At 36.7% G+C, this 22,235-nt stretch overlaps 1 protein-coding gene across 1 annotated transcript in view; it reads left to right on the top strand.

Annotated features, from left to right (window-relative positions):
• Positions 1-21,388, top strand: part of THBS2 (thrombospondin 2) — a 31,480-nt gene extending 10,092 nt beyond the window's left edge. The window contains exons 8-21 of the mRNA XM_015620294.2: positions 495-671; positions 1,400-1,573; positions 2,003-2,130; positions 2,233-2,385; positions 3,432-3,650; positions 6,683-6,790; positions 8,544-8,703; positions 10,138-10,256; positions 10,686-10,920; positions 13,768-13,995; positions 14,444-14,715; positions 15,688-15,785; positions 18,039-18,178; positions 18,857-21,388. Of these exons, the coding sequence (XP_015475780.1) occupies positions 495-671; positions 1,400-1,573; positions 2,003-2,130; positions 2,233-2,385; positions 3,432-3,650; positions 6,683-6,790; positions 8,544-8,703; positions 10,138-10,256; positions 10,686-10,920; positions 13,768-13,995; positions 14,444-14,715; positions 15,688-15,785; positions 18,039-18,178; positions 18,857-18,864 (2,219 nt within the window). The 3' untranslated portion in view covers positions 18,865-21,388. The remainder of the gene's footprint in view (positions 1-494; positions 672-1,399; positions 1,574-2,002; positions 2,131-2,232; positions 2,386-3,431; positions 3,651-6,682; positions 6,791-8,543; positions 8,704-10,137; positions 10,257-10,685; positions 10,921-13,767; positions 13,996-14,443; positions 14,716-15,687; positions 15,786-18,038; positions 18,179-18,856) is intronic.
• The last annotated feature ends 847 nt before the right edge of the window (positions 21,389-22,235 follow it).

The raw sequence follows: 22,235 nt of genomic DNA, 5'->3' as shown, positions 1-22,235 counted from the left end.
CATTGATTGTTGGGCCATTCAATTAACTTAGCTGTGTTTAGGAGCACAGTAATCATGGAAGAATTCTGCAAAATATCAAACTGCTTTTATATTTAAGGCACTTACAAGGATGATATTCCAGAAGAGTAGTTAATGCTACTGCAAGTACCTGTGATATCCAGGCTAACATAGTACCTAAGGCAATATGTAGCAGATGAGACTTGTAGATGTCCAAATGTGCATTTTGAACAAGTGTTTGTTTCATTGGAAAACTTTATTTTTAAGCAAAATGTCTGATGTAATTGTTAGTCATATGTTGGTTACCGAAATTCCTAAGAAAGTTGTTCTTGGGCACCTGAGCTGGCATGCTGGGCTTTGTAAGTGAAACGGTCGGAAAGAGATGGGACATTAATCAGATGTGCTGGGGGGCTCATTAGAAGACTAATCACACAAGTGACTTTGTATTACTGCTGCAGGTGGGCTGTTTGCTTGAATTTTGCTCTTTTCTCTGGCAGTACGTCAGGATGGTGGCTGGAGTCATTGGTCTCCTTGGTCTTCCTGTTCAGTTACCTGTGGAGTGGGAAATATCACCCGCATCCGCCTCTGCAATTCTCCTATTCCTCAGATGGGTGGGAAAAACTGTGTGGGGAATGGGCGTGAAACGGAGAAGTGTGAGAAGGTTCCATGTCCAGGTACGTCTGTGGTCTTGAATCAAAAGTGACACAATAATATTCCAGCTGAATTCCTTCTCTTTGTTCAGATCTAAATGGGAGTGAATTTCTGTGATGGAAAATGCAATTTTATTTTATGAGTGAAATAATACACAAGGGTGTTTTGAAAATGAAGAGAACAATGCAGTCAAAGGTTTTGTAAACTTTCCAAGATATAATTTGGCTTTAAATATTAAGAGTTTGAGAAATTTCCATGTTAGTGGTATATCTCTCCTTATCAAAAATAAACACTTCCTTTTAAAAAAGGAAGTTGTCTCTTTACTTATTAGGTTTAGACATAGAATCCCCCAGTAGTCAGATTTCTTCGATATTTGTGCATGCATTTTTTACATATTCGACACAATTAATTGCTATCGCAATTCTTTATTAGTCTACACTTTTAATCTTTTTTAGAGACCTTTCATTCAATACACTTTCACTTTCAATTAATTTTTTTTCTCTTTGCATATTCAGTGGGCATGACATGCTGTTTTGAATTATTGGCCAAAAAATGCCTATGAAGCAGTTGGGTATTTTTCACTTGTTTGTTTTTGAAATATTGCTATCTCAGTGCAAAAATCTGCCATCATCATCCTATGTACATAGTGAGAAACTCTCCCTAGTCAAGGATCTGATGAAGGGTTGTTGTCATTGGTGCCAGATGTCCTCACTTTACTGCCTGTGATTCTCTGCTCTTTTGCATATCTTAGTGAATGGCCAGTGGGGTCCTTGGTCTCCGTGGTCTGCCTGCACTGTTACCTGTGGAGGAGGAATTCGTGAGAGGTCTCGCCTCTGTAACAGTCCAGAGCCACAGTATGGAGGAAAGCCGTGTGTGGGAGACACCAAGCAACATGATATGTGCAATAAGAAGGATTGCCCAATTGGTTGGTATTCATTCTTTGAGTAATTATTATCACTGTCACCTCTTTAATGAGTAGTTATGAAGTGACACTACAGGAATCTGCTAATTATACCTTTGGTTCAGTATATAACATTTAACTATTTTGAGTGCTGTTTAGTGGGTTTTTATATATATTTGTGATACCAGCTTTCTTGAACAATTATGCCTTTCTTAAGTAGGGATTGAATATGCTACAATGTATTCCACTGCATGTAGCCATCTGTAATTTTTTCATATTAAATCAACAGTGTTTAGACTTAAATGCAGTTAATAAGCCTAACTTTAGGGGTTTTATAAGTGTTGCATCAAGTGTGATTTAAGGTAATGATCAGAGAATACTTCTTTCTGAAATTAAGTTTTACATGCCTTTTATGCTCCTTACCTAATTTTCAGTTTTGTGTGTCTTTGCCAGATGGGTGTTTGTCAAATCCTTGCTTTCCTGGAGCAGAATGCAACAGTTACCCGGATGGGTCTTGGTCATGTGGGGCATGCCCAGCTGGATACCTTGGCAATGGTACTGTCTGTGAGGATCTTGATGAGGTATTGGCTTTGTTTCCATTAAAATCAGGAAATCACCATGAAAAATTCATTATTTGGGAATTACACAGACATCTAATTGGTTTCTCCTTTCTTTTGCTGCAGTGCATAGCTGTGTCAGATGTTTGCTTTAAAGTGAATCAGGTCCATCGCTGTGTGAACACAAATCCAGGTTTCCACTGCTTGCCATGTCCTCCACGCTATAAAGGAAGTCAGCCCTATGGAGTAGGGCTCGAAGTTGCCAAGACAGAGAAGCAAGTAAGTGATATTGAAGGAAATTTGATGGCTTTGAGTAATTCTCATCTGAAATGTCTTTGAATGTTGGTGTGAGATAAACTTGGGTACCAAACCAAAATAGCCTGAAATAAATAATTGTAATTTCAGAGTATTTTTGTTTTGAGTAACAAAACACTGAATTTGGGATTGGCTTTTTTAAGGATTTGATTTTTTTTAGGCATATGCACAGTTACACCAAATGAGCCTAAGGTTCCAGGAGCAAATATTTCCCTGCTTTGCAGTTGTTTCTCTGAGGTTAACATACCTGTTCTGGACAGTGGAAACTGAGGAATAAGGATTTTATTTTCTTTTTTAATAAATATGACACTGTTAATGTCAGTGTTATCAGACATATGTCTGAAGTTCTCACTCCCTAAATTCTGTTGGGCCACAGCTTATCAGCGAAGGACAGCAGGAAGTAGAAGTGATGTTGAAGATGACAGTTTCCTAGAAAATACAAAAATGTTAAAGTGGAAATCATGGTTTGCCTTCTCTTTGTTGCTGTTGAATCAATCTGTGGTTAGCTCAGCTTGTGAATTCTACACGTGAACCATCTGTGTAGGATTCTCAAATACTGACAGTGAAACATAATGATAAGGAAGGGGTAACAAAAACCTATGTGAGGTGAGCACAAGAATTCCTTAGGGTCTGTTTGATTTAATAAGATAGTCCTTTTATACTGTCAGGTAGAACTCTAAAGAAAAGATGTGAGTACAATCTTCTGTTGCAGGTAATTTCTTGGGTTTAGTGACATCTGGAAGAAGGTAGATACAGTACTGAAATTGTTAACAACTTTAATTGCTTTTTAAATATACTGTCCAATTTTTCCTGTGGTTTGTTTTAAGTATTATCATTGTACATATTTGTTTGAGTTGTGAACTGACAGAAGAGTATGACTTACTAACCACAATCAAAACAAAGTTCCTGTTTTTGAACCTCTGAATAACTGGTCTGATTTTGATGAAGTTGAGGTACACACAGCTGGCTGTGATTATCAGGTTTCAATGAATATGCTCCATCATTTATAGGTCTGTGAACCTGAGAATCCATGCAAGGACAAGACACACAGCTGCCATAAGTCTGCAGAGTGCATCTATCTGGGCCATTTCAGTGATCCAATGTACAAATGTGAATGTAGGACAGGTTATGCTGGTGATGGACGCATCTGTGGTGAGGATTCAGATCTGGATGGCTGGCCTAATAACAACTTGGTCTGTGCTGCTAATGCAACTTACCACTGTGTAAAGGTAGGTGGAAAAGATTAATAAAAATGCCATGTGTTAACAAAATTTTAACTTTTCCTAAATATTTGTTAGTAACCTTTTAATTCATTAAGTTGGTGATTCAGTAAGCTTTGACTATTACAGCATGCTTGTTTTCTAGGAGATGCTGTGAAATGTATTTACTTCATCTGGTAAGATACATTAAGGGATTCTGAAAATTAAATCCAGAGCCCTCTGCTTTGGATTTCTTCCTGCTCAGAATACATGGACAATTGGGATTGCTGTGAATGGAGTTAGCACACTGAGCAGGAGTTGCCTAAAGCATGGGTGTGAAGCACACTGCTAGTGAGAATGAAACAGGGATCTCAGGGCCCAGGCAAGTGTGAAATCCAGCCTGCAGGGCTTGTGAAAAGACACTGACAGCCATGAAAGGGCTAGAGTTCAAAATGCTGTCTTGAACATCCCTTCCTTTTAAAGAGTTAAGCAGACCACACACTGTGAAAACTGGATTCAGAGCCTGAGATAATTTTTAACAATAAGAGCCTGAGAGAGGAATGAATGTGACTTATTAGAGGAGTTCTCCTTATTGCAAAGGCTCACAGGGGATAGGGTGAGAGTCAGCCCCTCTAATCCCTCAGAGATGTGAAATCCCAGCTCTTACCCTCCCAAGGGGAATGACCTGACCTGCCTGCCACCATTGGCTCTATACCTGTCCAGTCTTGCTGTGCAGATGTGCTGTTATAGTGAATGATGAAACATTACTACACTAATGAGAAAAATTTAGCATCAGGGAGCCTAAAAATGGTGGCATGTAGGTTTAGTAGGGTGTATCCATGTGGTATGTTCCCTGGGGCCTGATTCTGTGCTCTTCTGAAGTACACAAAAAGTCCTTCTTGGTTTCATGGCCTGAGGTTCCTTCCAGTAGGAATTGCTCAAAAATGCTGAGCCTCCTTGTAGGTCTTATCCTGATGCTGTACGAAACCAGGCTGGAAGTTGTTCCACCTGTTTAGCAGTGGCCCAAATAGCTGAGGGGCAAAGGCACCCCTTGACAGGCAATTCCTTGGATCATAGTTCTGAGTGGTGGCCTTGCTGATGGTTGAATGACAGGCACAATACAGTGGAGCATACACTGTTTGCAGCAGCAAATTAAGCAGCTGGGATGGAGAAGTTTTGTCAGAGTAGAAGGTATATGCAGGTATTCAGTTTTAAAGATCTACTTGTAGGACCACTGACAACACTGGATTATCTATGTATGTTCACTAGGCAGACCCTCAAGTATTTTGCTAATCACTCATGGCTGTAAGGGCAAGCTTTCTCTTCTGAGGTTTTTTGAGGATTTCTTTTCCCAGACCTGAAATGTTTTTGCTTCTCTTTCTCCGTGTTAAAGTGATCTATAAATCTTCTTGAAGTTCTAGCACAAAACCTGATTAAAGAAATGGAAAGGAATGCAAAAATGACTGAGCTCCAGACTACTATAGTGGTTAAAACAAATACAGACTAAGAGACTAGGAAAGTTTGAAATCAGGCTGTTTGAGAGAATAAGTCATTTATGTGAATCTGGGCTCTATCAGCTGAAAAATTTCAGATATAGATGGAAATTTGGGCCTCAAATGTTCTTCTTCACGGCAATTGATGTATTTTCCTCGTGGATTCAGCCAACTCAGCTGTTGCAGTTCATATATAGTTCTTTCAGTTCCTGTCATCAGAATTTGCACACGTTCACTCATGATGAAGCACAAAACATTAGTTTTGGTTAAACACAACATGCTGAACCTATTCAGAAAAAACCTGTTTCCAAAGATTTTTTTCATGTTTTGTGTAATATATGTTGATCTAATAGACACAAGTACTTCATTTAAGGGGACCTCTCCACCCGCCCGTAAAAAACCCCTGAAAAGTACCACAAATTTTCAGGCCCCTATATTCTTTACAAAATATCCTAGTTGAGTAATTTGATTTTAAAACGCTTCTTTCCTTGAGCTGATAATGATTGAAAGTTATCTTACTCATGTGACTAATTTCTCTCATTGTTTCAAAAAAATTTTTGTATCACTGGTAACCAGTGTTGAGGTGGATAGTCAAGACTCTTCACAGGTATTTGGTAAAAATTTTGGGGATCTGATATTTATCACAATATTTCCTGTTCTCTTTTTCTTAAATTGTCTGTATTATTAGAACCACTGAGATTGAAAGCATCTTACTATAATATTCATTTTTTAGTTTATGTGTTACAAAATAGATATTTCTGCACTCTTTTGACAGATTCAGTTTTGGGTGAGGTAGATATGGAATGTGAGTAAAAATGAAAATAACAGTGTTTTTTCACAGATGTATTTATCCATAGCAAGTGGTAGAACTGTAATCCATTTTAGTATTTTTAAAAAAATGCGTGTTGAAAGTTTGGCAGGCGATTTTAATTCTTATTTTTCAGTGTAACTTAATTGATTATCTAAAATAATCTTCCTTTACAAAGCTGTGATACAAAATAAAGAGATCTGCTTGTCTTTTATTTTTAAAGCCATGGGAGTGTGAAGGTACTGTTTTGCAGAACAGTATAAAGACACATTTCTCAAAATCTTAGTGTTCCCCTTCATTGCTGTGTAGTACTTTCCATTGCTGTGTAGTAGCTTTCCATATGAACAGCTGTTTCTGAAGACCTTCTCTTGGCTTGTTTTTTTATTTTTCTGGCAATGAAACCTGGCCATTTTTTGTGTAATCTTCAAACATATCTCATGAATTGTCTATAGAGTTGATGTAAGAGTGCATGTCTGTGCGTGTGGTGTGTTTGTTTTCTGCTAGTTCCCTCCAAAATTTACTAGAAACGTCACTTTAATAGCAGCTGGGAAATAGAGTGATTTGCAGCTGCATTTCACTTACTTTACAATATGAAAGCAGCAAATGAATACTACCTTTGGCAGCAAAAAAAGGCACTTTAAAAAGTACTTTGCTGATTGCTCTTGTTTTATAGTCTCTGGTGTACCATATCTGCTCTTCTGCCCAGGCAAGTTATTCTGACATAATGTAAACATAATGTATTGATTATTTCTTTTGGCCAGGATAACTGCCCTCTTCTGCCTAACTCGGGCCAAGAAGACTTTGATAAAGATGGCAAAGGAGATGCCTGTGATGAGGATGATGACAATGATGGTGTTGAAGATGACAAAGTAAGATGTGTATCTCTCTGCAGTACATTTGACCTAAACATCTGATTGTAAGGAAAACCATTACAATAGATGTGAACTTCATTGTTCAGAGCTTCAGCTGAGTTATTCTGCACTTCCTTCCCTGAATGTTGTGTAGTGCAGAATAAAGCTGCACTACAGCTTTACTCTCTGATCTTTACTCAGGCACAGGAAAGTAGTACTGTGCAGAGCAAAGCAGCCTAGGGAACCTCAGGAGCTATGTTCTTGGTATCAGTTTTGAATTATGGAAATTTTATATTGTCAAGGGAGAACAACAAATCTACTGTATTTGAAAAGCTGGTAAATATTATATAGATGATGTTACTTTTTTTCATTGTTACTTGTTTCTGAAATGACTACAAACACAGCCAGTACCAAAGGAAAATGATGGCAGGAAAATACCTAGCCTGGTTTATACTTTCCTTTAGAGGACAAATTAATTTACCTGCAGAGCCTAAGTGATAGTCACTTAGTCTAAAACTGTTGCCTTGTATATTCAACAAAAAGAGGCACTTTGAGAATTTGTTTTACCCTGGCTTTTCAAAACATGTTTAGGGTGAGTGAATTGGTATTAGAATTTTACTGTTCCTCTTTGTTCCCTTCAGAGGGAACCTATATGATCTAGAGCTTCACATGGTTAAAGTTGGGTAAGAACTGTGTTCATTTGGTCTATTTGGAAAACTTAAAAAAAACCCTAAAGAATTGTTTGATAAAGTAATATGATTTAGTATCTACATTTTCTAAAATTGTTGCTAGAAATTATCTTATGAACAGCATAAGATTTTGACTTGCCTCTATATGTTGCCCTTGATTATATGAAATGTATTTCTGGGGAATTTAAAATATTGTGCTAAAAATTATTTCCTTTTAAGTGTGGGTTTTTTCTATTTAGTAGAGGAAAAAGTAGTTTAAAGATTTTTTTCCTTATGACTTCCCATTAGATTCCATTCCACTGATGTAGCCCTCACTCCCACTGGTTTGGTTTTCTTTCTTTCTTTGTTGCATTTCACACAGAGTACTTTCTTGTGCCTGTGCAAAACTCCATGTGCAGTTTGGGAATGTGTGAAATATAAGAATTATTCTTCTGGCAGATTTTAAAATTAAAGTGATAGGAAATTGTAAAAATATTATTAAGAGGTCTTGGAAAATTATTTTTGGTAAATGAGAGTATTGCATTTTAACATTTTAAAAAACTTTTTACATTTTACTATCTTATTCAGTAGAAGACAGCCAACAAGATGTCAGTATTTCTTTAAATTGAAAAATCAAAAGGTGTGATATAAACTTGAAAATACCGACACTAGTTTGTTCCAAAAAAGTCAGAGTAACAGTTCTAGTTGTTTCTTTTTTTGTTTTTCAAAACTTATAAAATGCAGCTGAAGTTGACCTGACTTTGTGACATGTTCTGATTTATTTTTTTTTAAGTACATGTACCAGTTATACACCTTCGTTTAAATGTCTGAGTATAGATCCTGTTTAAAATGCCTGTTGCTCTCCCTGTGAGATATGGAACAAAATTCATGTGTTTTGTCCAAAATAGACAGTGAGCCAGGCTGTCCACTTGCCTTCCTGTTACCTCCAAGACCTTCAGTATAGGTACAGCTTGTTCATTGAAAAAATAATGTATTAATATTTGATTTTTGAGTTCTGTCCAAGATGAACAGGAGTTACCATTTCATAGTATGCTCTCATGAGTTGTGATTTATATTGTGAAATCTATTTTTTTTCTTACTAGGACAATTGCCCTCTTCTGTTCAACCCTCGCCAGTTTGATTATGACAAAGATGAAGTTGGTGACCGCTGTGACAATTGTCCCTATGTGCACAACCCTGCTCAGATTGACACAGACAACAATGGGGAGGGTGACTCGTGTGCAGTGGACATTGATGGAGATGGTATGATTTCACTTTTGAGAATTAGGTGCTATTCCACAAGTGCACTTTGCTTTATGTCCAGTAAGATAAGCTACTTCCTTTTATATGTGGAATAAAATTGAGTCTAGAATCTGAAAACTGTGGGAGAAGACAGAGAAGGCTGAGGTTTGTCTGCCTGGTGTAGTATAGTTGCCCATACCATTCCTAAATGACTACAATTAATATTACCAAAGAATAAATCACAGGAAGTCTTTTATCAGTGTAATCTTAAAAAATCTTTCCTTCATCTGTGTTCCAAAGTAATCAGGGTCTAATATGACACTTCTGTTGACTTTTCCTTTTAGGGAGGGAAAGGAACATCAGAACATTCACACAGTTAAGACAATATCCATAGTAAAGTAATCTGCTTTTCTATGAATGTATAAATATGCAAAACTTACCGTAATCCAAATACACATTCTTTGGTGTGTTTTAAAATATTGTTAAAAGTGCTTATTTCCTCCACCAGTACATTCCTGTGTAGCTCCAATTTGATCAGAATTAAGATGGGGGAAAAACACTTAAATAATGCTGCAGGGGCATTATTTTTGAACATTTAAAATGTGTGAGGATACAGAAATACTAAAAGTTGAAGAAATCTAGCTTTGGTTTTTCCTCAATAATGTTTAAACATTTGGATAATTATCTTACTTTAGCTTCTGAACATTTTGAAGCTCTCTCATGCTCCTTCTGATCATCAGGTTTGTACTAGTACTCATGGCAGTTCTGCATTTGGAGAAAATCCCAATCATATGTTATTGGGTGAAAGATTCTGCAAGTATACAGGGTCCATATAATACAGGGAAGGGTTCTTGTATCCCATAAAGATATGCCAATATGTGGGGTTTTTTTTTTTCATCTTAAAATTTTGAAGTAGGCTGTTGGTTTTATAATGAAGTTTCCTGAGGAACAGTTTATTTTGAAAATTTGACATGCTATACAATTAATGCTGCACATCTTCTGGTAAAATTAAGTTATTTAATGCTGAGGCAGCTGAATATTAATACAGTTGTTTCTATACAAAAGTTCAGAAGTTTGAACCTGATACAGCTGTGCATTCTATGCAATTTTGTAGAGTGGGGGAAGATAATCCAGAACATATTATTCAAAAAGAAAATTACCCCACCCCTATATCTATTTTTCTATGAAAAAGGACTAAATTATCAGGACCAGCCCTTATTCCAGAAAAATTCCATAGAAAAATACATGTGGAAAACTTCATCATGCCAAGAAAAATAGAATTGATACCATATTTTTTCTTTTTAATATTAGTCTTAACTATTTCATTTTGTAGTAATGATGTTGAAGCCATCAGAAAGCTTATGAACCCCTTAAGAGCTTTGTCTCATTAATAGTGACTCCTATGGTCTATGTTGGATATTTTTTCAATATTTTGTTGGGTTTTTTTTCCCCTAGACATTTTTAATGAACGAGATAATTGCCCTTACGTCTACAACACAGACCAGAGTGATACAGATGGTGATGGAGTTGGTGATCAGTGTGATAATTGTCCATTGATGCATAATCCAGACCAGGTAAATGATGAAAACTGTTTCTTTAATGGTAACATGAGAACAAGGGCACAGAAAAGAGCTCAGGAGTTTCTATCAGTCCCTGTAGTGAACAGCTGAAGAGGTGGATCTGTACTGCTTACTTTGACATCTCATATTGAGAGATCCCTTTGTATCAGATGAAAGAGAAGTACAGTGATGATTGCTTTAATCCATCCACAAATAAAGCCCTGCCCTGCAAATATCCTGGGGACCAGATCTTACCCACTGATAGAAGAATCAGTAGCCATACTGGCTTGAAGTTATGCTTGTGCTTTAAGCATGGTTGTCATTGCGGTATTTGTCACTACAGAAGCCCTTGAAGAGAGATGTTGACCAGACAAGTACCAGGCTGTATCTTCGTATTGAGTAAAAATGATACAATTACTCTGTACAATTCTTTTTTTGGGGTAGACTGATGTGGATAATGACCTTGTTGGCGACCAGTGTGACAATAATGAGGACATAGATGAAGATGGCCACCAGAACAACCAGGATAACTGCCCTTACATCCCCAACGCTAACCAGGCTGACCACGATCAGGATGGTAAAGGAGATGCCTGTGATCCTGATGATGACAATGATGGTGTCCCAGATGACAGGGACAACTGCCGCCTCAGATACAACCCTGGGCAGGAGGACTCAGATGGTAAGAACAAGGTCATATGAATTTCATTTAGTTGTTAGTATCTGATTTTGATCTTGGAGTGTTAGCATCTGGTGAAGAGAGACTTTGCATCAAACTGAGCTGCATTTGAGATTTGAGACACCATGGATGATGGAACTGAACTGGTCAGTTTGGTCAAGGGTTAGGGCATTAGGAAACATCTTTGACAGGAGCTCAAACATGCACATACTTAATTTTAGAAGAAAACCTTTAACAAATTAAAAAAAACCCCAACTTTTTGTTAATATTCTTACTTTCACATTCAATTGAAATATTAAAAGTGTCAGAAAATAGAGTTGAATTACAGATGCCTTAAAAAAATGAAGTGAGCTGTTTCACTTTCAAAACAAGTCACCATCTAAAAATTAAAATGGAAAAAAATATGGTTTGCTGCTCTGTTTTTTTTTGAAAAACAGACTATTTCTTCAGGATTTTTTAAAAAAGTAATAGTAATTTTTAATTATTTTTTTAAACTGACTCCTGAGCAGCTTTTCTCAAATTTTCTTTACAGACTGCTTTAAATATGTCTTGATATTATAATATGTCACAGTTTAAAAAATGGACATGTAATTTCTCTTTTTTCAGTTTTTTGGTTAAAATGTTGTTGGTCACCTCAAACAGTCTTTCTCTGTACTTGGCATTATTTAAATAATGAAATAGATATTTTCACAATTATAATTTTAATTTTGAAAATGTTTATGATCCTTTGAAAACCACCAAATATGTTTAGAGTAATGACCCGTGCAATAAATGCAGGTAAGCAATTTCCATTCCAAGTTAAACAACTTGCTGGAGGTGTTCCATGGCTGTGCTGTAGAAATTGAAAGCAGAATTTACTACCTACACAATATATTTTTATGTACATTTAGAAAGGTAAAATGCTGAGCCTTGTCTGATCTCCTGGTAAGACAACTGCTGTCAGTAGGAAGTTTCTGGTTGGTAGTCAGTAGTAGCTCTTAGTTTATATAAATTTTCAGTCCTATAATGTGTGTCCAGAATATCTTTGTACTTGCTAATCCCTGGAATAGCCTCTTAAATTTCGTAAATCCGGAATAATGGTGACCCCAAGCTGAGATAGTTGAAGTCATGCATTACCTGGTTCTTGTAAAGGAAACTACATTGATTTATGGATTAGCAATTCAGAAAAAGCATATAATTAATCATTTTAGCCAGCTCATCACTGTCATTAGCAGCAGGTCCAACAGGAATCTTGGAAAAGGGGTATATAAAGCCAAAAATTGCTACCAGGCTCTTGAAGATGTGAGTTTTAGCATATAAAGATGAGGCCCTGGAGAGAGCTGTTGGATGTGACTGGGTAAACAAACACTTTCTAACTTTCCTTGACAGGGAATGAATGTTGTCAGCAGCAACTCACTACCAAATGAACATCAGCTGGACTTTGAGTGAATAATTAGATTCTTCTGTGAATTATCTCTTTGATTTGGCAAAGGAAATAAAATAGGAAATTTATTCTCTTTTCTCCATTGAGTACTAAGACAAACAGGTGGAGGAACACACAGCTGGTCAGGATTTGGAGTTGTCTATGGCAGATATCCAGGGTGGAAAATTAGACCATTTTACCATGTATCTGAACTGCAGAGAACCTTGAAATACTAGATATTTTTCAATTTTCTCTAATTCCTCTTTTCTTTTTGGCTGTTACCTAAAATTCATTCTGCTTTCTGACTTAAAGCTCCATACTTGGGTACTACTGTATTGGCTAGTGATGATAACCTAGCTTTCCATTTTTCTGTGAAACATCCTAGTAGTAGGTCAGTATTGAATGAGCTGGGGCATTCAATTATGTTATTTCCCACTGTATTAACTCCCATGTTTTTAGGGCAATCATAAACACTGGGGAAAAAAACCAAAAACAAAAAAGCAGATGCTCTGCTGTGTAAGGATAGAAACAAATTACTTGGCAGCGCTAGTTCTGCATGAATACCCAGTGTAATATCCAGTGGTTTCTGTTGTAAAAGTTGGAGCCATTTGGGAATTTGTTTCTATACTTGTCTGGCCAAGCTTTTCTCCATTATTTTCAGGTCTTTCTTCTATTGTATGCCTTGGAATAATAGTGATGGGCAATGAGCTTTCCTATAGATGCCTCCTTTCAATTCTTGCTATTTGAGGCAAGTCAAATCTCCTGGTTTCCATTAATATTATGGGCAAACTAAGAAAGAAAATAAATTTTAGTTTTTCTAAAATATTGAGTGAAGTAAAAGTGTTGAGCAGAAGCACAACTACAGATGAGCTGTACTTTTTGTTCTCTAAAAAACTTCCTGTAATTCATATAACAAAAATTTTTCATTCCTCTGAGGCTAGTCCTGTTGAATGCAGTGCTGCCTTCTTTTTTCCTGCATTTTTCTGAAGCACTATGTTTTCATAGGTCAAATTGTTCTACCTACAAGTGAAAGAGTGGCTAAGCGTGTATGCATACTTTACTGCAACATTCTCCCCCCTTTCTTTTGACATAGAGGTGACATCTCTGCAGTCTGAAGCATCTTACATGGATTGTTGCAGAAAAAATCTTAGGCCAGAGATAAGAGTCTGAAAAAAGTTTAATATGATCAATGATATATAAAGACTTAGTAATGTGTAGATGATTAAGATTTTAATGCTATTCTTTGAATTTATTTGCACAATACGTATTAAAATGTGGTGGTGTATCCACATCTGGAACAAATCAAACTGAAAATGTAGTGCAAGCATTAGTGAATTACATTGACCTAGCAAACTTCCAACTTTTCCCACCCTGATTCCAAAGTGGTGTATAGCCTGGGGCTGGATAAATTGCTAACAATTGCCTCTGCTTATTCACATTGCTTACAGGTGATGGCAGAGGTGATATTTGCAAAGATGACTTTGACAATGACAATGTTCCAGATATTTATGATGTGTGCCCTGAAAACAATGCCATCAGTGAAACTGATTTCAGAAAGTTTCAGATGGTCCCTCTGGACCCCAAGGGAACAGCTCAGATTGATCCCAACTGGGTTATTCGCCACCAAGGCAAGGAACTGGTGCAGACTGCTAACTCTGATCCTGGAATAGCTGTAGGTGAGTATCAGATGTCAGTCATCATCTTCAGAAAATTAACCAGTGGTTCAGTGATAAGGAAAGGGGAAAAAAGGTAATGCACCTTTTTGGTGCTGCAAACGTTGGACTAACCGCAGAGGCAGTGTATGTGCCCAAAGTATAAACAGCTCAAAACTGCCTGCATTTGTTGTCCATTCATGTCATCACTGACTGTAACATATATAAAATACACAATTGAAAAAATGTAAGTATAGTGCCTGATGTCTTCAATGCCCCTTGTAAGCAACTTATTTCTCTCCAGAAGTCTCCATGCAGGCAAGTGTAATTACCTCCTCTTCTACAGGTGAGGCCACTGAGAAATACCACTTATGTCTCCTACCAAAATTCAGGATGTAGCTGGGACTCTTGGGTGTGTGTAACTGAACCCAGCATTGTAACTCAGTGGTTTGTCTCTTTTGTCCTCTCCCAGGCTATGATGAGTTCAGCTCTGTTGACTTCAGCGGGACATTCTATGTTAACACAGATCGTGACGATGACTATGCTGGCTTTGTGTTTGGCTACCAGTCCAGCAGTCGGTTTTATGTTCTGATGTGGAAGCAGGTCACTCAGACCTATTGGGAGGACAAACCCACCAGGGCTTATGGCTATTCTGGTGTGTCACTTAAAGTAGTGAACTCAACAACTGGTACTGGTGAACATTTAAGAAATGCTCTCTGGCACACAGGAAACACCCCTGGACAGGTGAGAGATTTAAAACTTCAGGCCAACAGTGCATGACTAATATTTTAAAAGTAATGGACATGTTTCAAAAAGAATTTCCTTTCACACCTCAATTTTTGCAGATGTTTATCAGTTTTTCTTCAATTCTGTTATTAGTATTGCCAATAGTAACACATGCATTGTATTTCAAAGAAAATCACATGTATAAAAGGGAAGATGAGATGCTATCGAAAGGAAGATGAGAGAGATGTCTCATTTATGCACAAATCATTTGCTGTTTCTGTATTGGCACTTGCTCCTTTGCTGTTCCAGTTTGAGTTTTACATGGTTTAGAGTACAGTGACCAGTGACAAAAGAAGATAAAAGACATTTAAAAAAGAGAAAAAACCTGCTGCTGTTACAAATAGGGTCCAAACATGTAAGAAACTTATTCATTTTGGAAATTAGGTTAGTAGGGCTTCACATGTGGATAGGAATTGACAGAACTGTTACTGGGTGGAAGTTTTCAAGGAGCAGCCACAGGCAGTAACGTTTATGCAAGCTGCAGTTCCTCTCTGTCACTGGAGGCACTCATGCAGCATCAACTCTGTCAGCCTGGTTGTGTGGATGTGCAAACCCAGAGTTCTAGAAGCATTTGGATGTTACTCTTGGACACATGGTGTGACTCTTGGGGATGGTGCTTTGCATGGTCAGGAGTTGGATTTGATCATTCTTGTGGATCTCTTTGAATTCTGCTGATTCTCTGACGTAATAAGGGAAGTCAGGGTTCGATGCTGTAATGGTCTTCAGTGACTCGAGTTATGAAACTGCAGATGATAAGACAGAAATTTCCATTACTCTCACCCCATAAAATAAGTATTTTGATACAGTCAAATGTTAAACTATTTTCAGTTTCATACTCTGCAGAAAATAAGCTTTGGCAGTTACTCTGGTGGACATAGAGTTACTGGGGCATGGCATGTTTCTAATAAGGCATTTGTATTCCTTCTGTAGGTGCGTACTTTGTGGCATGATCCCAAGAACATTGGCTGGAAAGATTATACTGCTTACAGGTGGCATTTGGTTCACAGGCCTAAAACAGGATTAATAAAGTGAGAAATATTTCTGTACCTTTGCATTTTCTAGTAGCAATGCTTTTGTCTCTGTTGATTTAAAAGCTATGTTATCAGTTTCATTGTTGTTTCTGATAATTGTGTTACTTGTGTGACAGTTTGTCCAGCATTTGGGAACATTTTGTTATCTTCAGAACAAGTTATTTTCCTTTTCAGATGTGTTTAATTTAGTCTGGATGGTTCAATATTTACATCAGCTAAATACCCTTAAATTAAAGAAAAAAAAAAAAAATCTCTTTCTCAATAACTTTTCTGTAAAGAGACCAAAAATTCCTGAGCAAAACTCAAAGCAAGATTAGAAGATGAGATTGCTCCTCAGCCTGTGGAATTTCAGTGAATGAAAATAATTATAAACATGAGCATTGCCTCAGGGAAGTAGGCCAAGGGCCTGTCTACTTCAGCATCCTGTCTCCCGTAGTGGCTTACACAAGACACTGCAGAAGTGCACATCTGTAATGTATACAAGGAGCTGTGGCAAATGACTTTCTGTAGAACCCAGCTGCTTAGCTGATGTTCCAAAGACTGAGCATTAACTGCCCATGTCAGTTTTATCTTCTACTAACTACTAGAAGTGTAAAGGATAGTTTTCAGGGGTAGAGTCAGACCTTGCCTCCAAAGGTCTTCCTTGTGCTTATGTGCAAGGGATTTTTATTTGTCTGTGAACAACAAAGTATAGACAAATTAGGACAGACAACGTTACCTGTTTCTTTGAAAGAGAGGATGTCATGCTTCTGTGTATTGCAGTGCAAAGCATTGACTGATACAGGTCAAAAGGAAGCTCGATTTTTTTTTTTTTTAATTTTTTTTTTTCATTCATGTTGCTGTTACCTGTAACTTCCTTTACAGAATCTACATAGTGGTATGTGATACCACTGGTATCACATTAGATCGATCTATAGCAAAAACTGTGGTTTGGGGCATTAAATTCCTTCATACTTTGAGGGGTGTTCTGATAGAAAATCAATTATTTTTTTCACTAATGTAGTCACAAAAAAATTTTATTTGTACAGAAATATCAATTCCATATGAACACAATCAGAGATGTAATTTTTTGGTGGGTTGAATGAACTATCAAACTCTTCCCATATATTTTGGGTTCTTGATATTTTGAGAATTATAGTAAACAGGATTTTATGAACCTGAAAATCTGTCACTTTTTTTACTGTTCCTTTTACCATCCATTAATTCTGATCTCAGGGAGCAGTTTCATACTTGTAATTGTGCACTTTTCAGGAAACAGAACACTTTATTACAAGTGCTGGGCATGCATTTCTGTCTAAACAGAAATCTGCCTCTGAGTTCTAACTAGTTCTAACCCCTGAGTTCTAGGAAGCTGTTCAAGTGTTTTCATCCTCATGAAGCCATCTTGCTGTGTATAATTAATATATTGTCAATTGAAGCAGGACAATAATCCCTGCCTACAAAGACTAGTGTAATTAACAAACTATAGAGTAATTTTTCATTTGGCCCAGGAGACTGAGAGCCTAAAAATCTAGACTATCTCAAAGTCTCCCATGAGAAATAGAGGATCCAAGTTTGTGGAAATGCAGTCTCTCTGATAAAGAAAGAAAATGAAGTGCTGTCTTTTGAGGTCTTTTGTCTCCAGGGTGGATGCCTGAAGTACTAAAAAAAACCCTCCAAAAACAAAAAAAAATACCCACCAAGTTCTCTTTTTCCAGTTTATTATTTGTCTATCTGTTTGTGTCTAAATCCTTCCAGCTTTCATTAAGCTCTTAAAATGTCTGAAATTGAGATTGAACATGTCTCCAATTAATGTTTTGTTTGATTCTGAAGGGATGGTTCTTCCAATTTCTGATGTTGGCCCTTGCATCTAAAGATAAATAAATCAGCTGTTCACACAGCTGCAGACAGCTTTGTTCAGTGATGAGACAAGGTCGTGTGCTAACCCCTGAGTTCACTGGGACAGGGGCTTATCAGTGAATGCTAGAACATGACATAGTTCATTCCAGGAGACATGACTGTTCTAAATAAAGAACTGGGAAATCTTTTGCAGATGGTGTGCATAAAATCACTTAAGGAGCAGCCCCACTGCTTCTGATTAATGTGTTATGACTGCCAGCCAGGTGGGTGTGAGATAGAGATGAGATCCCTACAATGAGGTTGGGTTTTCTGGTGCCTTTTTAAAATAAACGCTGTTTTAGTTTTTAGAGATACCAACTCTTACACTGGACACTGTTATCCTCCTTGTTTAATTTATGTTCTTCTTCACAGGGTTCTGGTTTATGAAGGGAAACAAGTCATGGTGGATTCTGGACCGATCTATGATACAACTTTTGCTGGTGGACGATTAGGTCTTTTTGTCTTCTCTCAAGAGATGGTCTATTTCTCTGACCTCAAATATGAATGCAGAGGTTAGTTACAAAAAATGTCTGGAAGATGCTTAAGCCTTTCATAGCTTGTGGAACAAGCACAAATTATCTAAATGAATAGTATCCTCTAAATGAAAAGCAATCTGTAATATCATAGCATGGCATAAACCTTCGGCGAAATGCCATGAATGCCCCTTGCGCATAGAGTAATCTCAGTTTGAATAATAAACCCCAGATGTTTAATACTATCCACCTGGAAAAAATGAGGTAGAAATATCTAAGTGAGACTTGCTTAGAATTCTCTCTGCATATCCTGTCCTCTGTAGGCTATTTCAGTATGTCCTGCAGGCACAGATACTTCTGGATCACCCCTCTTTCAAGAGGCATGCAAAAGAGAGCAGATACCTTTAATGAACATGCCTGTCTGTAATGCCTTGTCTGAAATGTTTGGAAATACAGAAAATGCTTTTCCAGGTTTTCTTATATATATGATTTTGTATATACATTTAGATACATAGCTGCACATACACATGCTTGTCTCTTTCCATATGTAGGCACACGTGTTTTTTATATAAATGTCCTCACATTTGTAGGAAAATGAAGAACAGAAAGCATTGTGCTTAATCTCTTTAGTGTATCATGGTGGGGTTCTTGTGTGATTGACTTCCTAACCAAAAGAACCCCAGCCACAACTAATATATATTTTCCCATTTCTTTCAGATGCTTGAGCAATGGTTGCTGCATTACCAGCAAAGTACTGTAGATGCTATGCAACCCAGACACCTCAGTACAACCTGGTACTCCCAGTTTCTATTTTTGTGTACCTCCTGCCCTCTCTCCTCATGCTCCACTCTCCAGGATGCTTCCAACTGCCAGGAGTGCATCAGCCACCCTTCCACCCAAGTGCCTTCTCACAGCCAGGACTAACAAAACCTAAACGTGAACGTCGGACCCACCACTGAAGCAAAAGCAGATTGATGCATTAGAACACTTTTGTAGAGTGCAAACTTAGCAAAACTTGTTCGTTTGTTTACTTGTCTTTTTTAAAGAATGACGTTTACATATAAAAAATGTAATTACTTAATGTATTTATATATATGGAGAAAAAGAGGGGGGATGATGATTATCAGTTGTGACGTTTAAGTGAGGAAAAATGTGTCTTAATTTTTTGGGTGTTATGGTTGACACTTCCTTGTTCTGATCAAGACTGGACTTCAGTAACACAGAGCTTCTGGCGCTAATTTTAGCAAAGTAATAGAGGGCCACACCAATAGTGAAAATTACTTTGGATATTAAAGATCAATTATTAGCGTTTCTTGATTCAAAGAGGTGCTTAGTTGATTAGGACAATCTTAGGAATACTCTTTAAAATTATTATTGGTAGAACTGTCAAATTTGCAACCTAAAGCATTCTTTAGTAGGAGCTTTCTTTAGGCCAAACAGAATTGAATTAGAAACTCTCATGTGAAAGATAAGAATGATTCATTTAAACATCTGAAGCTGTCACTATTGTCTGACTTTCAAAAAATTATTTCCAGTTGCCCTGTTTGCCCTGTTTTCATCATATTCTGCATTGTCTTGTAATAAAGAATATACCATATCCATGTGGAGGCAAATGAACCTGAACCACTTGTCCACCTCTGCTGCAAAAAGCACTTTGACATCCTGAATCCTGATGTGGGTTTTTGAAAAGGTGGCAAAGCCACCATTACTTAATTTGGTAACATATGAATTTAAGGTTCCATTTATAAATATTTTGTTAGTATTTATTGTGATTATCACACCAACTACCTTCTCTGATAATTGATTTTAAAGCATATAATCCATCAATAATACATTTAGAAATAATGATATTTTAAAACTACTTTTGAAAGCATATCACAATATGTAGATATTGTCAAAGCATGGCCTGCACTTAAGTATGGTTCCATGGGTTATAGTCATGTATACTTTAAAGTTAAATGAATAGTAATAAGTAATTTACAAATGGAACCTTAATATATACCCAGTTACCCTAATTTTAATATTTTTGTGTTGTTACCTATGTCTGCTGTATATAGAACTGTTTAAATAATGCTGAAGGGGTACCAGTGTTTATTCTAAACAGATACAACAGTTACTCAGATAAACAATAGTATAGACATGTTTAACATTCTTGTTTTGTTTAAGATGTATGAGCTTTGTTCACAAAAAGAACACATGTAATTTTATTCATAGATGGGATACCTGATGGAAGAATACAGTACCTCTGCCTTCTTCTAGGGCACAGTGACCTAAATATTGAATCAACTTTTTCTCCCTTGAAATAGATTTTGTGGCTATATTCATTAGAAAGGAATCAACAGTTGCTGGCTTTATTGCACATTTTATAGTATTCATACTACCAAATTTTTTTAAAAAAATATTTCTGTCTGTTTTGTTGCTGTTTTTTCTTTTGTTTTGGATTTTTTTTTTTGTCTTCACAAATCCTCTTAATGAGGTTTTTAAATATTTCAGTTTCTTTTGGTGTTTCAAATGGCATCCCCAAGTTCCAAGGAGAAGGGAGGATGACTTCATTAAATGTAATGAGTAATGGCTGTGTAGGGTTTTTTGTTTTGTCAGAGAGAGACATCGGTTTAGGGATGAAGATGTTAATATTTGGACTGTATCATAATTTTCCTATTCTATGTAAATTATTTATGATGGGTTTTTTTCAATTTCTTTTTCTTTTTTCCTTGCAAGTGTGTGTGAGAGTGAGATTGATGAAATTTCATTTTGTTTTGCCAAAGATTGTAAATAATTATTTATTTGTTTACAAGGACAGACATTTATCAATTGGTGTCCTGATTCATTTAGTCAGATCCTCATTTTTATATATATATTTTAAGAAATTAATAATAGGAAATAAAATGTAAAAAGGTTTTATAATCCAAAATCTCTTTACCTTTTTTGTAGTTACAGTTTTTCTTTAAAGAAAATACTCAATTTTTGCTAAGTCCTTAGTTAAGCCTCTTGCCTTCCTGTAGACCAGTTCATTTCAAGCAAACCAGGAAATCTGTTGCTTTGCTAAAAAAATTACTGAGTGTCTTCTAAGTTTGTAAACAGCAGGTTTCCTAGTATCTCTGACAAGACATCATTCCCCATGAAGTCTTTATCTGGCAAACAATCACAAATTTTATTTATAGTATTGTGAATGAGAAATATTGGTCCTGCTTCTCTGTATTGTGTCTTGGCCCATGTGTTTGAACAAATATATCTTATTTTGCAACTGCTGCTTCTCTGAGTCCCATCTGAGTCATTGGGATTCGTTGGTGTGAGTGGGGATTGCCTTGCAGCTGGAGAATTTCAGGAACCAGTGAATCATCACAAACCAAAGAGAACAAAATACAAGAAAATAATTCTTAGAACGAGGCATCTCTTCCTGTGAGTATAAATTACTCACAGGGCGGGGAGTTTGAATTGGTTTAGGAAAAATAAGAATGTCCAGCATGTCAAAATGCCAGTTTTGAGGTGTGAACACAAGTTCTAACTTTTCATCCCAGCTATTTGGTTTCCTTGGCTTTTGATTCCTGTGAGAGTACTTGAAATATTACCCAAGAAAGCCATGTAGTCTTCAGTACATTTCTTGATGAGTCCTTTAAAACAATACAAATGTTCAGTCTTGTAGACAGTTGCAAGGACATCAGTGATTGACGTTATTCAGCTAATAGAGTGATCAAGAATTTGTTACCCACTTTCTCAAGAGTTTTTTTTTAAACTCTGGTATGGATCTTCATGAGAGTTTTGAACATAAGCACTTATTTATGATTCTATGGGGAAATATCTCTTCATGGCACCAAACAACCCCCCACAAAATGCAAGACAGGGAAATAAAATGACTGGAAATGTGTAAAAATGTAACAGCATCACTTCAGCACCATTTCAGGGTCTCTCAGAAAAACAGGAGGGAAGGATCAAAAAAACCCAAAATTGCTGTGAATGAGCAGGTTTATCTAAAGCAGCGGAATCCTCTGACCTGTGTCAATTGTTCTAACTACCTTTTTTAAGCCTTTTGAAGATAGAAGTATTTGCATAATCTGATAAAAATACATATCTAAAAATTTTACAGAACCTGCATATC

Source organism: Parus major, chromosome 3, assembly GCF_001522545.3.
Source record: "Parus major isolate Abel chromosome 3, Parus_major1.1, whole genome shotgun sequence".
Taxonomy (NCBI): Eukaryota; Metazoa; Chordata; class Aves; order Passeriformes; family Paridae; genus Parus; species Parus major.
The sequence above is the reverse complement of the archived record's forward strand: the minus strand, read 5'-3'. Positions and strand labels throughout refer to the sequence as shown.